Genomic DNA, 19,678 nt, shown 5'->3' with positions numbered 1-19,678 from the left:
TGTGGGAAGCACTGGCTGAGCTAAGTGGCTTAGCCGTGCGGCATTTTGATGGATTGCACGTTGAATGGGCGAGTGTAAATGTGAACCTCAGCGACGGAGCTTTCTTGTCTTGTGTGCAATTTACAAATTGCAAATTCCTCGTTGGCACAACAATGGCTGGAATTGAGGAGGTGGTACTGGTGCCTGCCCGCATAGCTGGTCATTAACTTGCAACTCTTCCCTCAAGTGAATTCCTTGCCATTGCTGAAATAGCGTATCAATTATTACCAGGTCATTTATTTTTCCAAATAAATTTGTAAACTTAGAAGAAGAGTAACTACCAGGACAAAATGATAAGTTGAGGAGTTTTGATTTAAAAATAATTTATTATTTTTTGGGGGTGATCAAATATTGCGATTGCGTTCGGCTTTCCTTTGTGTGAAGCTTTGGGCCACGTTGTTGTCTCGCTTGGAAACGGGATGTCAAAATGCAGGCTGCAAAGATTCCAAAAGTGGCTGACAAAGCACTTTTTTTTTTTTTTTTTTTTTTTTTGCAGCATCACCCTACAACTTCTTACACCTCACACACAAGCGTTTGAAAACTTGTTTACTTTTGAAAACGACCTCATGTATCTGTGAATGAAAGATGAGATCAAGCGGCATTTGAGTTACGCTTTGACAAGAGCGAGGCTCTGATTTGATGAAAATTCAATTGTCGTTTGCCAAGAAAACAAGTCGATTGCGTAAAGTCCCAAGTTGATGTGAAGTAAAGTGAGGTCGTGGTAATATTCCTTGCGCTTCTCTGTTTTTCTTAATTCCCAGTAAAGTTTGGTTTGGGCGAGTTGGGCCAAGGTCAGTCATGTGGAGGAGGAGATAGATAATGAACTCGTATTGTGTTTCATACTCTCTCGCTCTCTCTCACTCGCTCTCTCCCCCCCACCCCCTCATTGTCGGTGTCACCATGTCCATTACTCAATTACTAATCTCCTCTGGCCTGCTAAATTCCTGCGCTGACCTCTCAGAAGTTCAGCAGGCTGAAACCTTTGCAGCGTGACAGCACCCCTGTGTGTGTGTGTGTGTGTGTCTCTGTGTTTGTGTGTGTGACGCCCACTCACTGAGAGCCCCCAAAATGCCCCTTCTGTGAATGTATTGTACATTACTGTAGGCAGTAGCTGGCAATTAGTAGAATGCGTGCGTTATAGTCAAAGTGGACTTGTACCTTGACTTGCTGTTTTACTTAAATAATGTCAGATTTTTCTCACTGGTATGTCTCCCCCCCAAAAAAAAAAAAAAAAACAAGCAAGGAATACGTTCTCACTGTACTGAAAACGCAAAGGATTGCGTCATCTTTTTGTGTGATGTAACTCGCGCCATTTTCTGTGTGATAGTTATTTTCCTTCCCTTTGAAATATTTCGAGGTGTCGCGTTATTTCTGAGTTGGGGATTTCAAGTCGCGCTATTGCGGAGAGTTTAATTCCAACGAAATGGCAGGCACCAGGAGGGTTCGTTCATTCGTTCATTCATTCATTCATTCATTCATTCATTCATTCATTCATTCATTCATTCATTCATGCATTTATTTGATGAGATTTTTAAAATCTATGCTTGAACAGCAATTGTCTGTTCAGTCCACTCGGAGTGCATTATGCCCCATCAAAGCAATTAGGTTCCTGAGTAATGTTATCATGCTGCTGCAGTATTAACATGAATTATTGATGGGAGAAAGAACGCAGGCAGAAAGTGAAGTCCGGCTAGCGCACTGGTGTCAAACCCGGGGGCCAAATCCGGCCCGCCAAATGATTTTATGTGGCCCGTGAAGGCAAATTTTCATGTTTCTTGCAAATTGTCTTCACTTTTTAAAAGACTGAGATGAGATTGACATTATTTTTTGTTACGGACCCTTCCTTTAAATGACATTGAAAAATAGTTGAAAGAATTTACGCTTGAGCTTTACTGCCATGCATGAAGCAAGCGTTTGCATTTTGGAAGCTACTTAATATGGTTCCTTGCTCTGTTGCGCAATCTGTTATTTTAAAGTCTTGTTGTTCTTTTCGAGAATGTGCCTCGTCAATGATTTTCTGGAGCGTGACCAGGCATGCCAAACATTTATTTTCCAAATAAATTCTCTCTCTTTAACTTTTTATGCGACAGTAAATGCAGTTTCTTTTTGTTTTTGTGCTGATTTACAATGTTCTCACAATGCCGCAGATGGTGAAAGTAATAAATTGTCCAGTCCCCCCCCGTTCTTGCATTTTATTTGGGCGCTGCGGACTTGAGGTGTACAGTAACTTGACTCGCTGGTGGCTTTTTGGTGTCACTACTTTCTTACAGTCCAACTTCCTGACTACATCTCACACATTGAAAAATACGACAGCAAAAGTAATGGCGAGATTGACCTTCTTTTTCCAGATGGATTCTGTTGAGTTATGCACACTTGTGCAATTTGGCGAGAAAGCACAATTCACATTAGCACATGAGTATAAAGCCATGAGATGGTGAGACAAAAGTGTCAATTTTACAAGGAAATAATCTTTAGAGAAAAAGAATTGTAATTTGAATGTTTTGCATTTGGCAAGCTCATTGTGATTATGAATCATCATCGCTACTCGAGCACAAAACAGCGAAATGTGTTAACACCGCTGCAACAACAATGATGATGATGATGATGAATATCCACGGAATGCAATATAGCAGAAATATACAATACGCTCCAACGTGCTTTTTAATTACGCCGCCGTTTGGATGTTCAGAGTGAGTTATTATGACGCCGCCCGGCATCAAACTTGCTCATTTTGAAGCACAAATGCGGCATTTGGCCGCGGGGCTGAATGCTATTTACTGCTAGCGACACGTTATTGCAACGGTCTTTTTCCCTCTGTCGGTTTGTCATCGCAAGGAAAAGTTGCTTACAGCCACCCGCCACCACTTGACAGCTCCAGACAGCTCATTATAAGATGAGCGAAAGAGGGGGGGGAAAAAGCCATGTTTGATGTTTTTACTTAGCGAGCGAGGGAGGCACTGCAGCTCTATCAAGCGTCCCTCGCAGGCCTTTTTTTCTATATAAGGCAATATCGGCTCGAAAACTGGCCGGGATTTGATACGGCCGCGCTGCGCAGCTTAATGTGAGAACTGAATATGGGTAATTGTTTGGACAGAGCACTCCGGGAGAACGCCGGGAAGTTTGTTTTGACAATGTGTTCTTTTTGCTTTTACGGAAATGTGACTGAAATGGAGAGGAGGGAGGGCAAGAAAGCCAAAATGAGAGGTTTACATTTTTTTTTTCCTCTAAACTCATCATTATCTGCTTTAGAAAGGCAACATGCTGCTCTTTGGAGTTTGCAAGTGTACCTAAACAAGTGTCCACTTAGTGCTGATGTGAAATCATTCATTCGGCACTGGTGAGAATCTCAACTCTCGTGGGTGCTGTCCAAAGAACAACAACAACAATGACGCGATTAGTCTTTTGACAATCCTAATTTTGGCCAATGGTAAGCGCCCATCTTAAATGTGGCAGTACTTGAGTCCACATAATGTATTTGCCGCACATTGGCCATAAATGGGTAAATTAAGCAGTGTTTTATGGAGCTGCGTTGACCTCTCGCTCGTATATCCCCGTTACCAGATTCGTCTTTTATAACTCAAATATATGATCCGTGTGTTTTTATTACATTATCCGTGGATATGACAACAGGGCATTGCTTGAGTTTAGAGATTGAGAGATTTGCTAGCTCAAGAAGGAAAAATGAAATTTGCTGCCGTGGCCATAAAAGAGAATTGAGCCACATTCATTCAGTTGCAGTTCGCACGTACGACAAAGGGCTCGAGGTTGTATATACTTTTGTGGTTATTATATTGTCATTGGTTTTGGCTCGCAGCCTCAATGGCTGTGATTCGTTTTGCCTGTCTGCCCCCCCACCCCACCCCCAGCACATCTGTCCTCCAGACTTTGGGTAATAGCTGTCTTCCGGTGTGCTCTTTTGTCAGGAACAAGCGCGCCCGCCATTATTAGGCCTTCAAACGACAATGCACTACTTTGAATTATTAAACCAAATCAAACGGATTTGAGTCCTCACATCACGTCCACTTCTCATGCTGCGTATGCCACGCATCCCGCCAGGCATTTTGATATTCTTATACAATGATTTGCAAACCTTTTTAACCAAGCACCGGAATAAAAGAAAAAAAAAAATCTTAGCCTCCCACCCCCCAAGTAATCACCATCATACCCAACATGATACAAAACAGCTAAGCAGAATTTCTATTCCTAAAACCATTTTAAGTCTTGTAGGCCACTGCAGTATTATGCAGTTAAAACGTTAATGCTATAGGACAATAAAAAAACTATACTCATTGAATTCAGTTCAAATGCATTCCACAGAAAAGTTTAGTACAAAGTGCTGTACACAATAAACAGTTATAAAAAAAAAAATAATGTTAACAGTTCAATGCAATTCAGCTGCACTTACTAAATGGATAAAAATAAATTAAAGCAACTGTCAAATTATGCACATTTGGTTGTTTGAAGCCGCATAATTGCTTAAATGGCTTTTTTGTTTTTCCCGCTCTAAGCACGAAGTGATCGCCGTGTCAGAGAAGGTGATCGTGCGCCTCCAGGACCTGGTCAAGTGGACGCTGCCAGACTTCTCGGGATGGGCCCACGGCCTGAAGGCGGAGCCCCTCAAGGCCTCGGTGCTCCGCGAGTTGGGCACCAACGGGCGCCGCGAGGCGCTCCATCGCTACAGAGAGAGCACGCTCACCAGCGGACTCAACTTCAAGGATGTCCAGCGGGAGCGGGTGCGACTCGGTGAGTGAACACTTAATGAAATCTTCAGTAGCATTTCATTGCTTTAATCAGGATGTGAACTCGCAATCTATATGATCTGTCTATTTGCACGTATTGGGGTTAAAAAAGCCCAAGTGGCTAACTGCTGCTAGTGCTAACAAGTAAGGGAAAGGAAATAAACACTATTTTGTGGTTATTCTTGTGTAATTGTACCAAAATGATTTTTCTATGCTAAGCTATGCTATCAGAGGCTACAACAATACTAAAAGTGCAACTCAAGGTATATGATGAGACACTTCTTGTCCTTAGGCTAATGTTTTGTACTACAGTAGACTAATTGACAAGTGCTCTCGTTGCGCGAAGCTACACCAGCGATATGAGAGCATTTTCGGGACATTTCTACCAGCTTGTTGTCATCCAAGTCCCTGAGACCGTTTAGGAGTGGTGGCAGCGTGTCTCCTACCTACTCATCATCCGCCCTATATTTTGTGCTTGAATGACCACGCGTGCGTTCATCGTGTACACAATCGGATGTCACGCAGTGTTCCATCAATCAAAGCACAACATAAAGCCTCGGCGACTCACGTTGATAGGAAGCGATTGGCTCTAACAATGTAATCATTGCAAAGGACATGACAAGTTGCAGTTAAGTAAATATACCCTGTCGTCGTTTGACCGGAATAGCACATCAAGCTTACCAAAACAGCTAAAAACACCATCAGTGCGTTGCTCAGTGCATCCATCTTTGGCCAGCCTATTAAAATCCATATCTCTGCTTTCATAATCCTTTGATGATTTTTAAATAGCTTCTTGAAAAACAAGGCTCTCTAACGGCTCTATTGAAGACTTCCAAGGAGAACTCGCGCGCCTCTCGGCGTGTGTTTAATGTCTAATGCGCTAATGCCCTTGATTGCTCCACATTGCTCCCATCTCAAATGCAGAAAGAAAAAAAATACGAAGCAGGGCAGAATCAATAAGGGATGCTTTGTTGCTAAATAAATCAATTTGGTTTAGTTGTGTTTGTGAGCGCGGGATTTCTGGCATTTGAGAAAAGAACCGCATTGTGATACATTTGTGTCTTTGCTACATCCAAGTGTCAATATGACTGCAGTCTCTCTGGTGATGAAACTTGTCTTTATCCTTAATTTTGAGCCAAAAATGTCAGATCTTGTATGAAGACATCAAGTCATTGTTTATATTTTGTAGGAAAATACTTTTTACATCTCCTTTAATCAAACAGTAATTACACAGTTAAATGAAGCGCTCTGCCCTTGATCCATATCAAGAATCTCAGTTTTCAATGTCAAGAGATGCTTTTTTGATGACCTACATTCAATACGCTTGTAAGTCATTTGTGTATAAAATCTCAAGAGACCCGTTCCAATGACACCAATTTAAGACTCTTAGATGCTTGAACATTTGTTTGTTGCCTCCAGCTTTGTGAGTCAGATTTAAAAAAAACAACAACAAAAAAACAACAACACTCACACACAAAGCGTCTGCATCGAAATATAACATTTAGGCCGCTGAAGAGGTCCAATGAAATATTGATGCTGTAAGAGCAGGAGTGTGTTGACCATGGAGACGTTTGACGACATCACAGACGATGATATACGGTGGCGGCTCAGCATTATTACCTGAATGATGCATTTGCTGTTTGTTATTCTCCACAAGAGGAACGAGATTGTTCCCTCCCCGCCACCGCCGCCACAGGATACCGCAGCGATATACCACCGCTCGCTCTGGCTGGCTTACAACTATCCCACCGTTAAAAAGCAATAATGCCTGCCATTGTTGTTGAGGGAAAACGTTTTTTCCCCCCCTAACTTTCCCTGGCAAGCTGCCAGTGGGACTTAAGTGAGCTGTTCTGTAGTTATGTAGCAATGTAGTTATGTGTTCAGTGCATGTAAAAAAAACAACATGGTTTTAACTAACACGTATGTGACATGTAAAACGCCTCCTCCGCCTTCTCTCTCAGTAAGAGCAGAAATGGTGCGATTCATTCTCGGGAGTGGGTGACTTTTAAACCTGCGAGGCGGATAATTGATTGGCGGCGTGATTCCGAAATTCAGCTTTGAATTCACAAGCGAGGGCTCCGACCAGCTTAAAATAGACACTGGCATCACCAGTGTAGCCATTATGTGGCAAATGATAGCTTTCATGTGGGATTTGCTTGCAAACCTGACATGGGTTGGAATAAATCAACTAAAATGGGGCGCCAGAGGTGGCTAACAAAAGGTAGCGCAGCCGCATTCATCGTATTAGCTAGGTGATTCCCAATCTAATTGCAAGTTTCATTCCTTTTGGGACCAAACTCAAAGTCATCGTATATCAAATTAAAATTTCTCGGTGAGAACAAGTGAAATGTCAGTAATCCAAAAACAGCACTCTCATTTTTGTAACCTGTTTTTAATAAAGAACACCAAATAACAATAATTAAAATGTAACTGAAAAAAATGGCATACACTGCCACCACTTTGTGTATATAAAACTTTTCTCTATTATTTGCCAATTGTATTTTGTTACATCTGCTTAAATGAGCCCTTGAAAAGAGCCAAGTACAATCCTCCAACTAGATGAAAAGAGTCAATGCTGCAGCGCTTACATCATCCACAATGCCGACTCGTTTAATCAAGTAATGCGAAATGCCCCCCCCCCCTCCTCGTCTTTCAGTTGACGTTGTATCAGAGTGCGCATTAAGGTTTCTTTTTACAGTACAATCCGCCGGGGATGGCTTACCAGGCAAGTTTACATTCTGCCCCTTTATTTCTCCCCAGAGAACTGGCCTGATTCGCTCTCTTTTTTTCTTCCTTCCTTCTTTTTATTGCCGCCTGCTGAAATTGCTTTCTATTCGTATAGAGTGCAAGGTGGAACTTCAAGGAAGTTGTATCTGCTGAGACAGGCTGACTGGTTGCCTGCCTGCCTGGCTGGCTAAAAAACCCAAAACAAAAACAAATAATGATCAAATATGCTGCGGGCATTTGTGATGCTTATAAAGTCTAAATATTTGGCCATTATTCGATACAATGTAGAGGAAAAATATTAGTCGTCAAAATTACTATTTTATACACGAGTTAATAGTAAATTATATGAGATAGTCATTTCTTTGAAGAAAATAACGTTACTTTGCTGTTCACATGTGCATGTTGACACCATATAATTCACAGAAAAATGGATATTTTCATGGAATTTTATGTTTCCACCCAAGGTAATATGGGCGAGCTATTATCATTCAAAGATGGAAGCGTTCCATGTTTGGGCGGCATCCGGTCCGAAATGGATTCATTCAATGCCTGCCCATCCGCTAACTGTAGCGGCTCGTGACTTAACACCGCTTTGCATAATTGATGCTTTTGGTGCATTACGTTAATGTAGCACGCTGCTGCTTGTGCGCACGGGGACTTCTTCCATTAAAGAGGTAATTTCGGGTGAATTGAACTCAAGGACGTGCGCTGAGCTAATAACACTTAAAATGGCTGACCTTCGTGTTAGATGTAGGATTAAATGATGGACGCTCGCTGTCACACATGTTCCCTTTGTACAAATTGGAATGGAAAAATGGAAAAACAGATTTTTGGGAAGATCAAACATTATCTTTGTTTAAAAAAAAAAAAAAAAAGAGAGAACCAAAAGGATAATTTGCAGGCATTTTTCCTGCTGTGGACGTCTCGACCATCTGCTCCGGGCACGATAACATGGCGGATTTCTACATTGTTTCGATCTCGTATGCGCTGCAACCATCTCGCTCGCTGTAGTTTATAAGATTTTTTTCAATTCGACTATCTCAGCATGAACTTACTTAGTGGGGCCATTGATTAACTGCAGGCGTAAACTGGGCCAGTGACATAAAATACACACGCGCATACGCACACGTCTGAAAAAGAAATGGAGGCAAACGAAAATGATCAGCAAACAGCGTTGACTAAACTGGCTACCTTAATCAGCTCGTTGCTTGGAGCAATGTGGTACAGGAAGTGTGTCGTTACCTGTGTGGGCGGCAACACGCACAGTAGATGTTTCCTTTTGCTTTTGAAATGGTTCTGTATGTTTGTTCAGAACAGATTTTTGTAAATTTATCATTTAAGATAAAAAGTAAGGAACCACTGCTACAAACAGTAAATTGTGATTATTGTGGCTTTTGCGGTTTCCCATCCCGTCATATGCAGTTTTCTCAGGATTCCCCAGTGGAAATGTTGCATATGGAAATGATTCCCAAAACAGCTTTTTTAAGCACTATGACTTTATTTGGACACATTTGTATTGCAGGAGAGCCACAACTCTGTGAGAAAAGACGAGGGGGAGGGGGGCAGCGCCATCTGCCCCATTCTTTCCATATAGAATAATAAAATGTCACAATTTCAAGCTTGTAATTTACCACGTTGGGAAAGGGAGGAATCATGACTTGGTTTGCTCATGAGTACAGAAGACTAATTGAGTATGAAGGCCCACAGTGATATCACCGCATTCCATTTCTTTTCTTCAATGTTTTATCTGATCTGTACGCCAGACGCACACACACTAACACATGCGCGCAAACATCGGCGCGGATATCCCAACAATATTTCAGTCGTAACGTTTCAATTTGATGCGAAGGCCAGATTGTGTCAGAGCGTTCGCACCGGTCGGGAACGGCGATAAGCTCGGCGGGCAGATGCCAACCTCTGTCTCGACGGCAACGGCGATACTATATTTGTGAGCTTTTCGGGTAGCGGTCGTGTGCGGACCTAGGAAGTGGCAGTGAGAAAAAAGATATGCAAGCAAGAGTAATGCTTTGTTGTGACGGAAACGCACTGTTCGTGAACATCCGTACGCCACTAAAGCCAAAATCCAACCAAGATTAAACAGTTCATATTGAACCATAATTTGCCTGTCTGCAGCCATGTTTCTTCCTAAAAATATGAACAAGGCATCATCACATACAACAGCACCGCAAGCTCACTCGCACTGTAGCTGCTGTCGGCCACAGCTCATGAGCAGACGCTCACCCACAGGCCACTACACCAGGCCCCGCCTCTTAAAGGCACATGCGCGGACACACACGCTACAATATGTACAATCCGTTTTATGTTCAGACTTTTGTTTACTTTGTGGGTTCAAATACTGTACACTGTGTCAAAAAATATTGATCATGTACCTTGCCGTCATTGATGTTACTGAGAGGCTGCCATTATCGCATGGCAGCATCTTCAATAGAATGTGGAGGAAAATCACAGGCTGCCCCCCTCCCCCACCCCTCTCATATCATTAATTCCGTTTTGACTGCTGGCCGGAAGCCAGCGAATTCTAAATCTGTAAGCAGTAAATTGTGTGCCGAGGTGGAAAAATCTATTAGATGTATGAGCATGCCTCGAATTTGAATACGGGTGGAGGGAGGGGGACAGGAGGGGCTATAGAGCGAAAGAAATGTTTCCTCGCATCCTAATCACATTCAGCGTCGGCGCACTGCGGCGTCAGTTAATAATTTGTGTTATTTTATTTCTGGAATGTGCCATAATGTGTTTTTCCACGGAAGATGAGGGAGGGAGGGGAGGGAGAGGGGCGGTTAAACAATGAGCGCGGGTGGCCTCGGAGGAAATGAAAAGCTCCGTCTCTCCATTAAGCCAGACGAGGCCTCAAACAGCAGTTGTGCATCTCTCGTCTCTCTATTAGTCGGGTCTGGAACGACGCAGCAAGAGAGTGAAAGCCAGAGATGCTTATTGACGTGACCTCTGCCAAGGCTTCTTAAATAGACACTGGCCTCGTTGATACACTTATCTGCCGCTTGCATGAACCCGCAACACATTCACACACATTTTTTCCCCCTGATTTTTGCAAGGAACATATTTATTTTTTCTACTCATTGCACAAATTGCCTGCCACTTTAGCTCTCACACGCGCAGTCAAGTCTTTTCATCGCTGTCAAAATGATCGTCCTTCCGAGTATGATGGCAGCATGAATATTTCAACGGGCGACCATGCGATGTTTGGCATTCTACGTGAGCCTGCCGATTTTGCCCGCTAAGACGGCGCAGATTGTACGCTTAATAACTCTGCATCTTTTATGAGCTTGCTCAGTCCATCTGCTTTGCGGGATTCCTGGGCCAGAGGCGACGAGAAGGACTCGTTCTGCTAATTGCCGCAAATGTTCGCAACAACGGATGCTCTCTTTAAGTCATTGAACTGCGGTGGATTTATTTTGTACAGATTTTATTTTGGTCCACCTGGCAATTTTAGAATATCTGATGTCTAACGGCATTCTGACCATGAAGTGCTCAGGAAACATCCCCCGATTCCGACGTTGATTGATCTTAGTTTAAACATGCAAACCCTCCGTTTTTTTTTGGGTGACTTAATGTCTCTCAGATGAATATCTATCCGCTGCCACCGGATATTCTGTCTGAAATCCGCCCGACCACTGGTAGTGATTTCGCACACGGAGGCATAATAATCAAGTGAGAAGTGACATGAATCGCTAACATGAATCATCATTAGCATTTGGCTCGGGCTTCTGAGGAGAGCGCTTTGTTGTGTGCATCATCTGACGCCAAGAACTAAAAAAAGGAAAAAAAAAAACAAAACAATAGTATGGGATTGATTTACTGGAACATAAAGTCCACCTGCTCAACAGCACATTTAATCAAGTGAGTGAGGCGAGTTAGCTTTTTTCCCCCCCTTTTTTCTTCAGCAGCTTTCATTTGAGTCATGGCTGAGGAGGACAGAAAGGGGCGGGGTGGGGTCTGCCGGGGAGGCGGGTGTTGGGGAGACTGGCTCAATGCCTCCTCGCCTGCCAATTGCTCCTCGGCCCAGTACATAACACGGAAATGGACTGACAGGTTGAGAAATCGGATCTTGCTGATGTATTGCCAGTTGCCCTCTCCGGACGGCTCCGGCTGTCGGAATTTCGCGGAATACGCCAAAATAAACAAGGTAATAACACTTTTTGAATTTGAATGTGAGACCTCATTTTTTTGACAAACTCCTGCTTGGATTGGAGATGAGCTCAAAAGAGTGACAATCCAAAGCAGGTATACCGGACACATGGCTAACGCTAACTTGTCAAGCTTATTTGCCGAAGTTATTGTGGGCGGAGCATCCCGTGCAAGTCACCAGCAACTCTTGCACTTTAGTTTGAGTGAATTTGAATCATATGCTGTATTAGCTCTGTATCCTTGACTACTCCGAGAAACTCGTGTGGGCTCCACATTCTCCCCTGATCCCAACCCAATTGAGAACCAAAGGCTCTGATGGTGGCAGCCCACTTTCATACAGCAGCTCTGTTTTGACATTCAAGCACAAACAAACTCACAAGCTCAAAGGATCTTTTTGGTCAAAGAAACTTTTAATATCAGACGATACGACCTCCCAAATGCTGACACTTCAACTATTTTTCAGCATTTTCAACCCATTAAATGTTTTGAAATTATGTTGTGCGTAATAATTCAAAGTTTTAATTTCTAACAACTGCCTCATTTGCCTTGGATATTCAGCAACACCAGATAAAGATGTCATTTCCATAATCATTTGGAATGCAGTGTAATCTCATTTGAATTGGGAGCACTTGAACACACACACACACACACACACACACACACACACACACACACACGCAAAAATTACACAAGTCTGTGCTTTATCAATGGCGCCGCCGCAATTAGCCTCAAGGCAAGAACATCCATGACCTGTGTTCTGGAAAATGAGCACTACCTTACTGGTTCAATGTCCATGTTGTGCAGTCCTCCAGTGTGGACCATTACACATTCACAGGAGTGATATTGACTGGCCATGCTGTGGCTATTTTTGCCTGACACGGGCCAAAACCTTGTCTGCATCCAGTTACGACACAAACGAGTCGCACAAAAGTCTCTCGAATTCCAATGCAAGCTATCCAAATGGTTTAAAAGATCTCCTGAACCCATTGCAGGTTCCCATTCATAGTCCCCTTATTCTTCAGATTTTTCATCAGTTCTCTATATTGTCCTGACACTCATTTATTTTGGGTTGAATTCCACCTTTGACCATTAGATGGTGGCCTCCCATGTAGGTTGTAAATTAGACTAAAGAAGAAAATTGAAAACAGGAAGTTGAGTATTTCAGCTCAGAGGCTAGTGTGGAATGTAACTCCCACTTTAGTGGTGCTCGGGTGAGGAGTATTACCACCAATAATGATACTCTTTTGTCCAGGCTCAAGTTTGCCATGCGATTTACTGGTTACCATGCCAAATGAATTACAACTCAGTCGAGCCAAAACAATGAAGGCAGTGCAATGAGGCGCAGTTGAAAAGCAGGTCATTTAGCCCCCCCCCCCTCTCAAGTGCCGACGTGTAATAGCCACACAAAGATACGCTATCATTTATATTTCTGGAATTTACTGTTGAATGCAAGATGGCGCGTGAACGGGAAAATTGACGAGCTGTGTTAAAGGGGTATTGTTGTGTAAAGTCGGCGCATTTACCGTAGCGTGCTGCCAAGTCCTCCAGCTAAATAAACACACTTTCAATGAGTGTTGCCGCTGGATGTCATTATGGAAAATGCTTCTCGTTGGGTTAACATTACAGCTTGTTTGTTTCCGCACAAAACAGCATTTGTCATGGCGCTCGAATAGTCCACTTCATATCAAACTGGGAATTGCTATGCTGCATTCAAATATTAAGGATAACAACGCTTGTCTAGATACTCAGATATTTATTACTACTTAAAAAAAAAAATCGCTAAACGCTAAGGGGAAATGCTTGCACTAACGAAACCGTTTTGTCATTATTTTAAAAATTTATGTTTTAAAATTCACATTTGGAGTTACACGCAAACAATTTTGGGGTTTTGTTTGTATTAATCTGAAAATTCAACCAAAGAACAAATACCTATATTTTTTTCTTGACAACAAAAATATCACAATTAAGAAATTAACAATTAACAATGGTCATTTCCTCTCAAAATTAGATGTTTTTGTTTTGTTTTAATGATGCAGATATAGTAGCTCGTGATATCAGAGCCATCTGATTGGATGCTTGAATCATGCTATAAACTCCCCAAGATTCCATCCCTGACATCATCTATGATCTTCTTGAGGAAAATGTCGGACATTTCCGACCAGTCGGGTTGCCAACCCAACTCCAAACCGGCGACTGAAGCATTTTCATTTTTTAGCATTTCCCACAACTCATAAAGCAAATTCCTCGCCCTCTCGCTTTCTCATTCCAGTTAACGCTGGGAAAGAAGCCAGTCTCTTAGCCTCAAGTGTTATTCTTCCTCCTGTTTTTTTTTTCTCCTCATGTTTCCTCTTCTGCGCCCGCCGAAATAGGCCTACGCTGGTAATGGGGGGGGGGGGGGGCCCTCTTCGAGGAAACACACACATGGCAACTTTGATCTCCGATCGCATGTCGTTCCTCGTCTGACCTAATTCCTAACCTCCCGATAAGAGATTATTTTTCTTAACAGTACTCGAATGGGAACTTGTTGTCCTATTGAACAAGCGTTTTCAAGGCGAACATGTCATTCTCTGATATTCTGGTTGGGGGGAGGCAAGAGATAATTTGCCAAGCCGAGTGGGGAATCTCCTCGCCATGCTGACAAGCTTCCGAGATGTCCGATCACAGCTGCTCAATTGAGTTTGTGCGCGACAAATGAAAGATCCGATATCGTCACCTGCACGGAAAGACGAGGACAGACTGTCTCCTTGAGGGGTGTTTGTACAAGACCAACCAAAGTTTGAAGGGGAACTCAAGAAGTGTTTTCTTTGCAGTAAAATATTCAATGTGCCCCCACTAGTCTAAATACGCTGTTATTAATATTGCATTTTTGAAACAAGACTGAAGCAAAAGAATTCATCCGTGCCAGAGCATCGTCCTATAGTGCTGTCGACTGAAAGTGATGCCGTCTGGCTCGCATTGCAAAAGTCGCATCACAACGTTTGCGCTACTTGTTGCCGTCTGCTACCTGTTATCAGAGTCCGATCAGGGGTCGACCTATTATTCGTCCGGCCCATCCGATTGGCTGACATTTGCGTTTTGAAATGGGTAAGACATGTTTCTTGTGAATTCTTGCCCCTGACGTTTTTTTTTGCGCGAGGCTGTCAGGATACATAGCAGCAAAAATGATAATTATGTGCAAATTTGAAACATTACACATTAAATGTGTTGGAAGGAAAGTACATTTTGGAGAATTTGTCTCATAATTGTAGCGTATTTGAAAACGTGCGAGTGTCAATGTAGCGCCCTCTGTGGGATGTGGGCGGTCTGCTCCAAAAGCGTCGCTCAAGAAAGTTAATTACAGTTTGCGCCCTCTGGTATTTTAGCACATATTCAGGCCAGCTTGTTTTTACTCTGGCACAAGTGAGCGTGCTATAAGCGGATTGACCCCTTCCAAACTCAGCAGTCGTTTTGCCCCAGCCAGGAGGCGACAAAAAACCCCTCCAAAAAACACATGGTCCTCGCCATTACTACACAAAAGCCGTCAACAAAGAAGCGATTTCATCCCTCTTGAGCTGGTCCAAAACAACTTCTCTTCCGCTGACGCAGCTGTGTTTTCATTTTACGTTTTCTTTTTCCCGCCCCTGTTAAAAAAAAAAAAAAAAGAAGCTATTTCTGTTTTGATTTTCAATTTCTTCTTCCTTGTATCTGACAGGCGAAGAAGCCTTGCTGAATAACTCCTGTGTGTATTACAGGGCCTATTAAATGCAAACTTTTCAATGTGGCAATCAATAAGACGAGGCGGCGTTGGGCTGGCCCAGCGCCAGACACATTAGAGCCAGCGCCAGGGCCGGTTGCTAGGGAGCCCAGCCCGCTCGGGGGAAAGAATGTTTAATGTAATAGAATCACATAAATCAACTGGAGGAAAAGTACTCGTGTCTTTTCTTCCTCTCTCCTCTGCTGACATGAAACCTTTCATGCGTGTTTTTCTCTGCCATCAAATCAAGTTCAATTTTCTTCATTTGCCACAATCAAACATTATAGATGATTTTTTTGTTTGTCCTTGTTCTACTCCCTGTTCTGAAACAAACAAAATAACTTTAGCGCTTTGCTGTAATTAAGAAGAGGAACCTACATGCGTGAAGGGCTCTTGCCGCCTCGCTTAAACACACTCGTCGACATGAGTGCATTTTTGCATGTCTGGTGGCGCATCACGTTCAACAGAAGCCCCCCCCCCCGCCCCAGCCCCCACCCACAGATGCTTTCGCCTCAATTCACACAAATGTGTGTGGAGTGTTAATAGTAACCACTCTTGGCTTCAGTTGAAAAAAAACCTCCCAAAAACAGGTAAATGGAAATCAACAACATGCAGGAATTGAAATTGTTTTACATAAACCAATAAAAATAGGCACCTTTGCCATCACTTGTTACTTCTTTATTATTATTCAAATCACAGAACACCCTTTCCCCATTGAAATGTTTTCCACAATTGTCCTCCTCCGTCATACAAATGACTGTTTCAAATCCATAGTCGCCCTGTACAAACAAAAAATATTTGATGTTGTCTAATTTCACACACACACACACACACACACACACACACACACACACACACACACACACACACACACACACACACACACACACACACACACACACACACACACACACACACACACACACACACACACACACACAATTGAGAGAGAGCGCTAATTTGTAAGTCAATCTTCCATATTATGCCCCCTTTAACAAATTTGAGAAAACTTCGGGCTCCCGGCAACAAGACGAGGAAGGAGGGCAAAAGTCGTTACAAGTAGAGGGAAGCATAACGTACGACACCGTCAAGGCGCATTGCGGGAGCTTTCGGATGACACGTTTTTTTTTTTTTTTTTTTTTAAGCTTGACCCGCACTAACCTGCACTAAAAACAGAGGGCTGGGAGGGACACCCGAGGCTTCTGCTGCCTCAGCTTTGCCGCCGCGATCGTAAACCTGTCTCGGACAAGCGCAAACGTGTTACAGCTTTTTTTTCCTGACGATTTGTTTGTTAGTAGGATGACACAAAACCTCTTTTTAAAAAGTAAATTTTTTTTTTTTAATTGTGATTATTTTATTGAATTTATTTTATAGTTCATGATGGTTATGGCAATAGTAAACCTTCGTACAAATATCTAACTCTACCTCTTGAACTTGATTTTTGTTGCGCTCCCACAGCTTGTTTTGAACGTAAATGTGGTTAAATAAATGTGTTATTTGCACAGAATCAACGAGTGTAATGGTACAAACTTGTTGTTTAATTTTCCAGGAATTTTTTTTTTTTATTATATATTGTTTTCTAACATACAAAAAAAAAAAAAATCACTCACCGGCAAGACATTACAGCCATTCTACAAATATTGAAGCGCTGCATTGACAGGGCTCAGCAAATAGCCATTTCAAAATTCCACCCACGAGGAACTCATATTAGCATAATAATAGTCAGACGTTTTGTCTTGTCAGTTCTTTGAAGGTCGACTTAAATAAAAAGTCTCTTACACTTGTCTGAGCGAGCGGGATGCGTTAAGACCACGTCTACTTGGCAGCCTGAGCAACCAAGCAGCAGCGCTTGTTTTGCTCGCCAACCATTGCAGCGCTGGGGTAAGGAGGTCAAATCAATCGATGATGGTCACATCAGGGAGGAAAAATAACTTACGACACAGCCTGCAGCATAGAATAACCCCACGGGATAATAGAAAAGAGACACACACAAGCTCAAGTATAATCGGTTTGCGAAAAGACATTCAAACAGTTGGTCATAAAAAAAAAAAAAAGAGTTTGATCAGAAGAGAGAAAATTTGGACCCAGTTCTCATTTTGTGTTATCAAGCTGCAGGCTCCAGCTCACAATCCCCCAAAAGTCGCAGCGTGGATGAGATGTTGTTTTGAAGCTCAACACATTGTGACATTGCTCTGCTTCCTTGTCATCGGACTGACAACATATTGGGCCGCGTTATATCGTTTTTCAAACAAACATCTTGATTCATCTCACTAACACTTCTGAATGTGTCAAAAAAGGCTTTTCCCTTCCAAAACAAATACGTGTTGTTTTTCCTCTTATGGGGTGACAAGGTCAAGGAAATGAGAACACCGTGACAGCAACCAGTTGATCCACGCGCCGTCATTCGTACAATGCACGCAGACTGACTTGTTCGGTAGACAACAAACTAAATTGGAATACTTGTCCAAAGCATTTACAACTGATGGTTTAACTACTTCATTAATTACATACATTTAGATTGGTCACCATTTTTTATGTGACAACATTGTTTTACGTCACATCTTGTACCTACGCAATGAATTTGTCCAGTTACCCATGCAGTGTCGAGTTCGGCTAGCCGGGACACTGCTTGGCTAGCTGGGTCTACCTAGTAATCCTCATTCTGCTCTGACAATTCAGTCTTACTAAATTAATCTCAAGTCCTGTTTCATGCTTACATAAGTTTCCTTTTGATCAAACATTTGACATTAGCGTATTTACCACGCCGGTTGGTCACATTCCATTGAAACAGCAGAGCGCCTCTCATTAGCCACATTAGCTTCTATGAGACAGAACGTTAGCGCACATTACGAGCTTATGTAATTGGGAGCATGACATAAAAGCGACACGCTCATAAACACAACTAAATGAGCCGGTCATAGCTTATGGAACATACAAGACATATTGGAGCATGTGAAGATGTTAGGTAATACCATTGAAGTCCAGTCTGCAATCAAAGCAAGCGTTTCTGCTCTTCTTTCAAACCATCAATTTTTCCTCATAATCAAAAGCTCCTGAAAGTCATTAGCTACAGACGTCAGTGTGTTGTTAGGCAGAAGTACACAATTCAATCAAACCGTAGCCATATATGGCCCAAAAAAATGCTTTAGTGTGTAACTGACTTATTTAAAAAACAAGTCCCTTTGGCGTGGTCCCGAAGAAAGTTACGTTATGTGAAAGCAGACGAGTGGGAATGCGGAATCCCTTCCCGATTGTGCTAGCAATTCAAACGTGACCCTCTCGTGTCACACTGGCAGATGTGCTTTTTTTTCTCTCCTCTCCTGAAGTCACAATCAGGATAGCTGGACAAATCACTTTGGAACAATATGGCTCGAAAGTGCCGGCAACAAAATGAGTGAAAGCGATGAATGTGGCCGCCGTTTGCATTCAGGCCATCTTCAAAATATTCTCCTGGTGGCCACAAGCTGGTTCCTCTCACAAGTTGCTAAAGAAAAAAAGATTGCTTTGTTTCTTTGGTATGCCACAAACATGCTAGGGTCACTACGACCCACTGCATGCTTAACCACAAGAATAAAGCAATAGTTTTGAAGTATTTGTTTTGTTGGGGGGGGGGGGGGGTGTCTAGCAAGTCTATTAATGGGACAATTGGGCCCTTCTTTAAGCCTCTTATGTCACTGCTGGGTCATCAGTTCTGTAGCAGATCAAATTGACCTGTTTTAAAGTCTTGAAAAATGTCAATTGAATCGCCTTGCGGGTCAGATTGGCTCGGATAACAAATGTAACTAAATGTGTTTCAAACAAAATATTTCTTTTTGTTCTTTTGGATGAGAAACATCTAAGTATTCTTCGGTTGACATGTTTTTCCAAAAATTGTTCCTGTCAGTGATCTCGCCCGCTTTTCCATTTAGCCTCCTCTCATAATATCGAACACGTGTGTGACTCAGCGTCATCCTCCTCCTCCTCCTCCTCCTCCTCCTCCTCCTCTCCGTCGCGCGTATGGACACGACATGGCGACATAATTTCTGCCTTTTTGGCTTTGCAGTCATTGAAAGGGGACCAAAGCAAAGACAGGGCAAGGGGGGGGGGGTGCATTTGTCAGCATGCAAGTGAAAAAGAGAGGCCCAGGGGCCGGTCATGACAATTTCTCCTACGAAGGCGTCGTTACATCAACAATTAAATAAATTCATTAAATTTGCATGAGTCATAGCTTGTACAATCTGGCATGAGACAAAATGTACCAGAACGTTGGGCTAATTGAGAGCGACTCGGCGCTGTA

General features: G+C 42.7%; 1 protein-coding gene across 1 annotated transcript in view; it reads left to right on the top strand.

Annotated features, from left to right (window-relative positions):
* The window catches only part of arid5b (AT-rich interaction domain 5B), a 53,947-nt gene that overhangs the window by 6,357 nt on the left and 27,912 nt on the right, over positions 1–19,678 (top strand). The window contains exon 4 of the mRNA XM_085921451.1: positions 4,548–4,782. Coding sequence (XP_085777577.1) covers positions 4,548–4,782 — 235 coding nt within the window. The remainder of the gene's footprint in view (positions 1–4,547; positions 4,783–19,678) is intronic.

This window comes from Syngnathus leptorhynchus, chromosome 10 (genome assembly GCF_054491065.1).
Source record: "Syngnathus leptorhynchus isolate UIUO chromosome 10, UIUO_Slep, whole genome shotgun sequence".
NCBI lineage: Eukaryota > Metazoa > Chordata > Actinopteri > Syngnathiformes > Syngnathidae > Syngnathus > Syngnathus leptorhynchus.
This window is presented reverse-complemented; position numbering and strand designations above follow the sequence as displayed.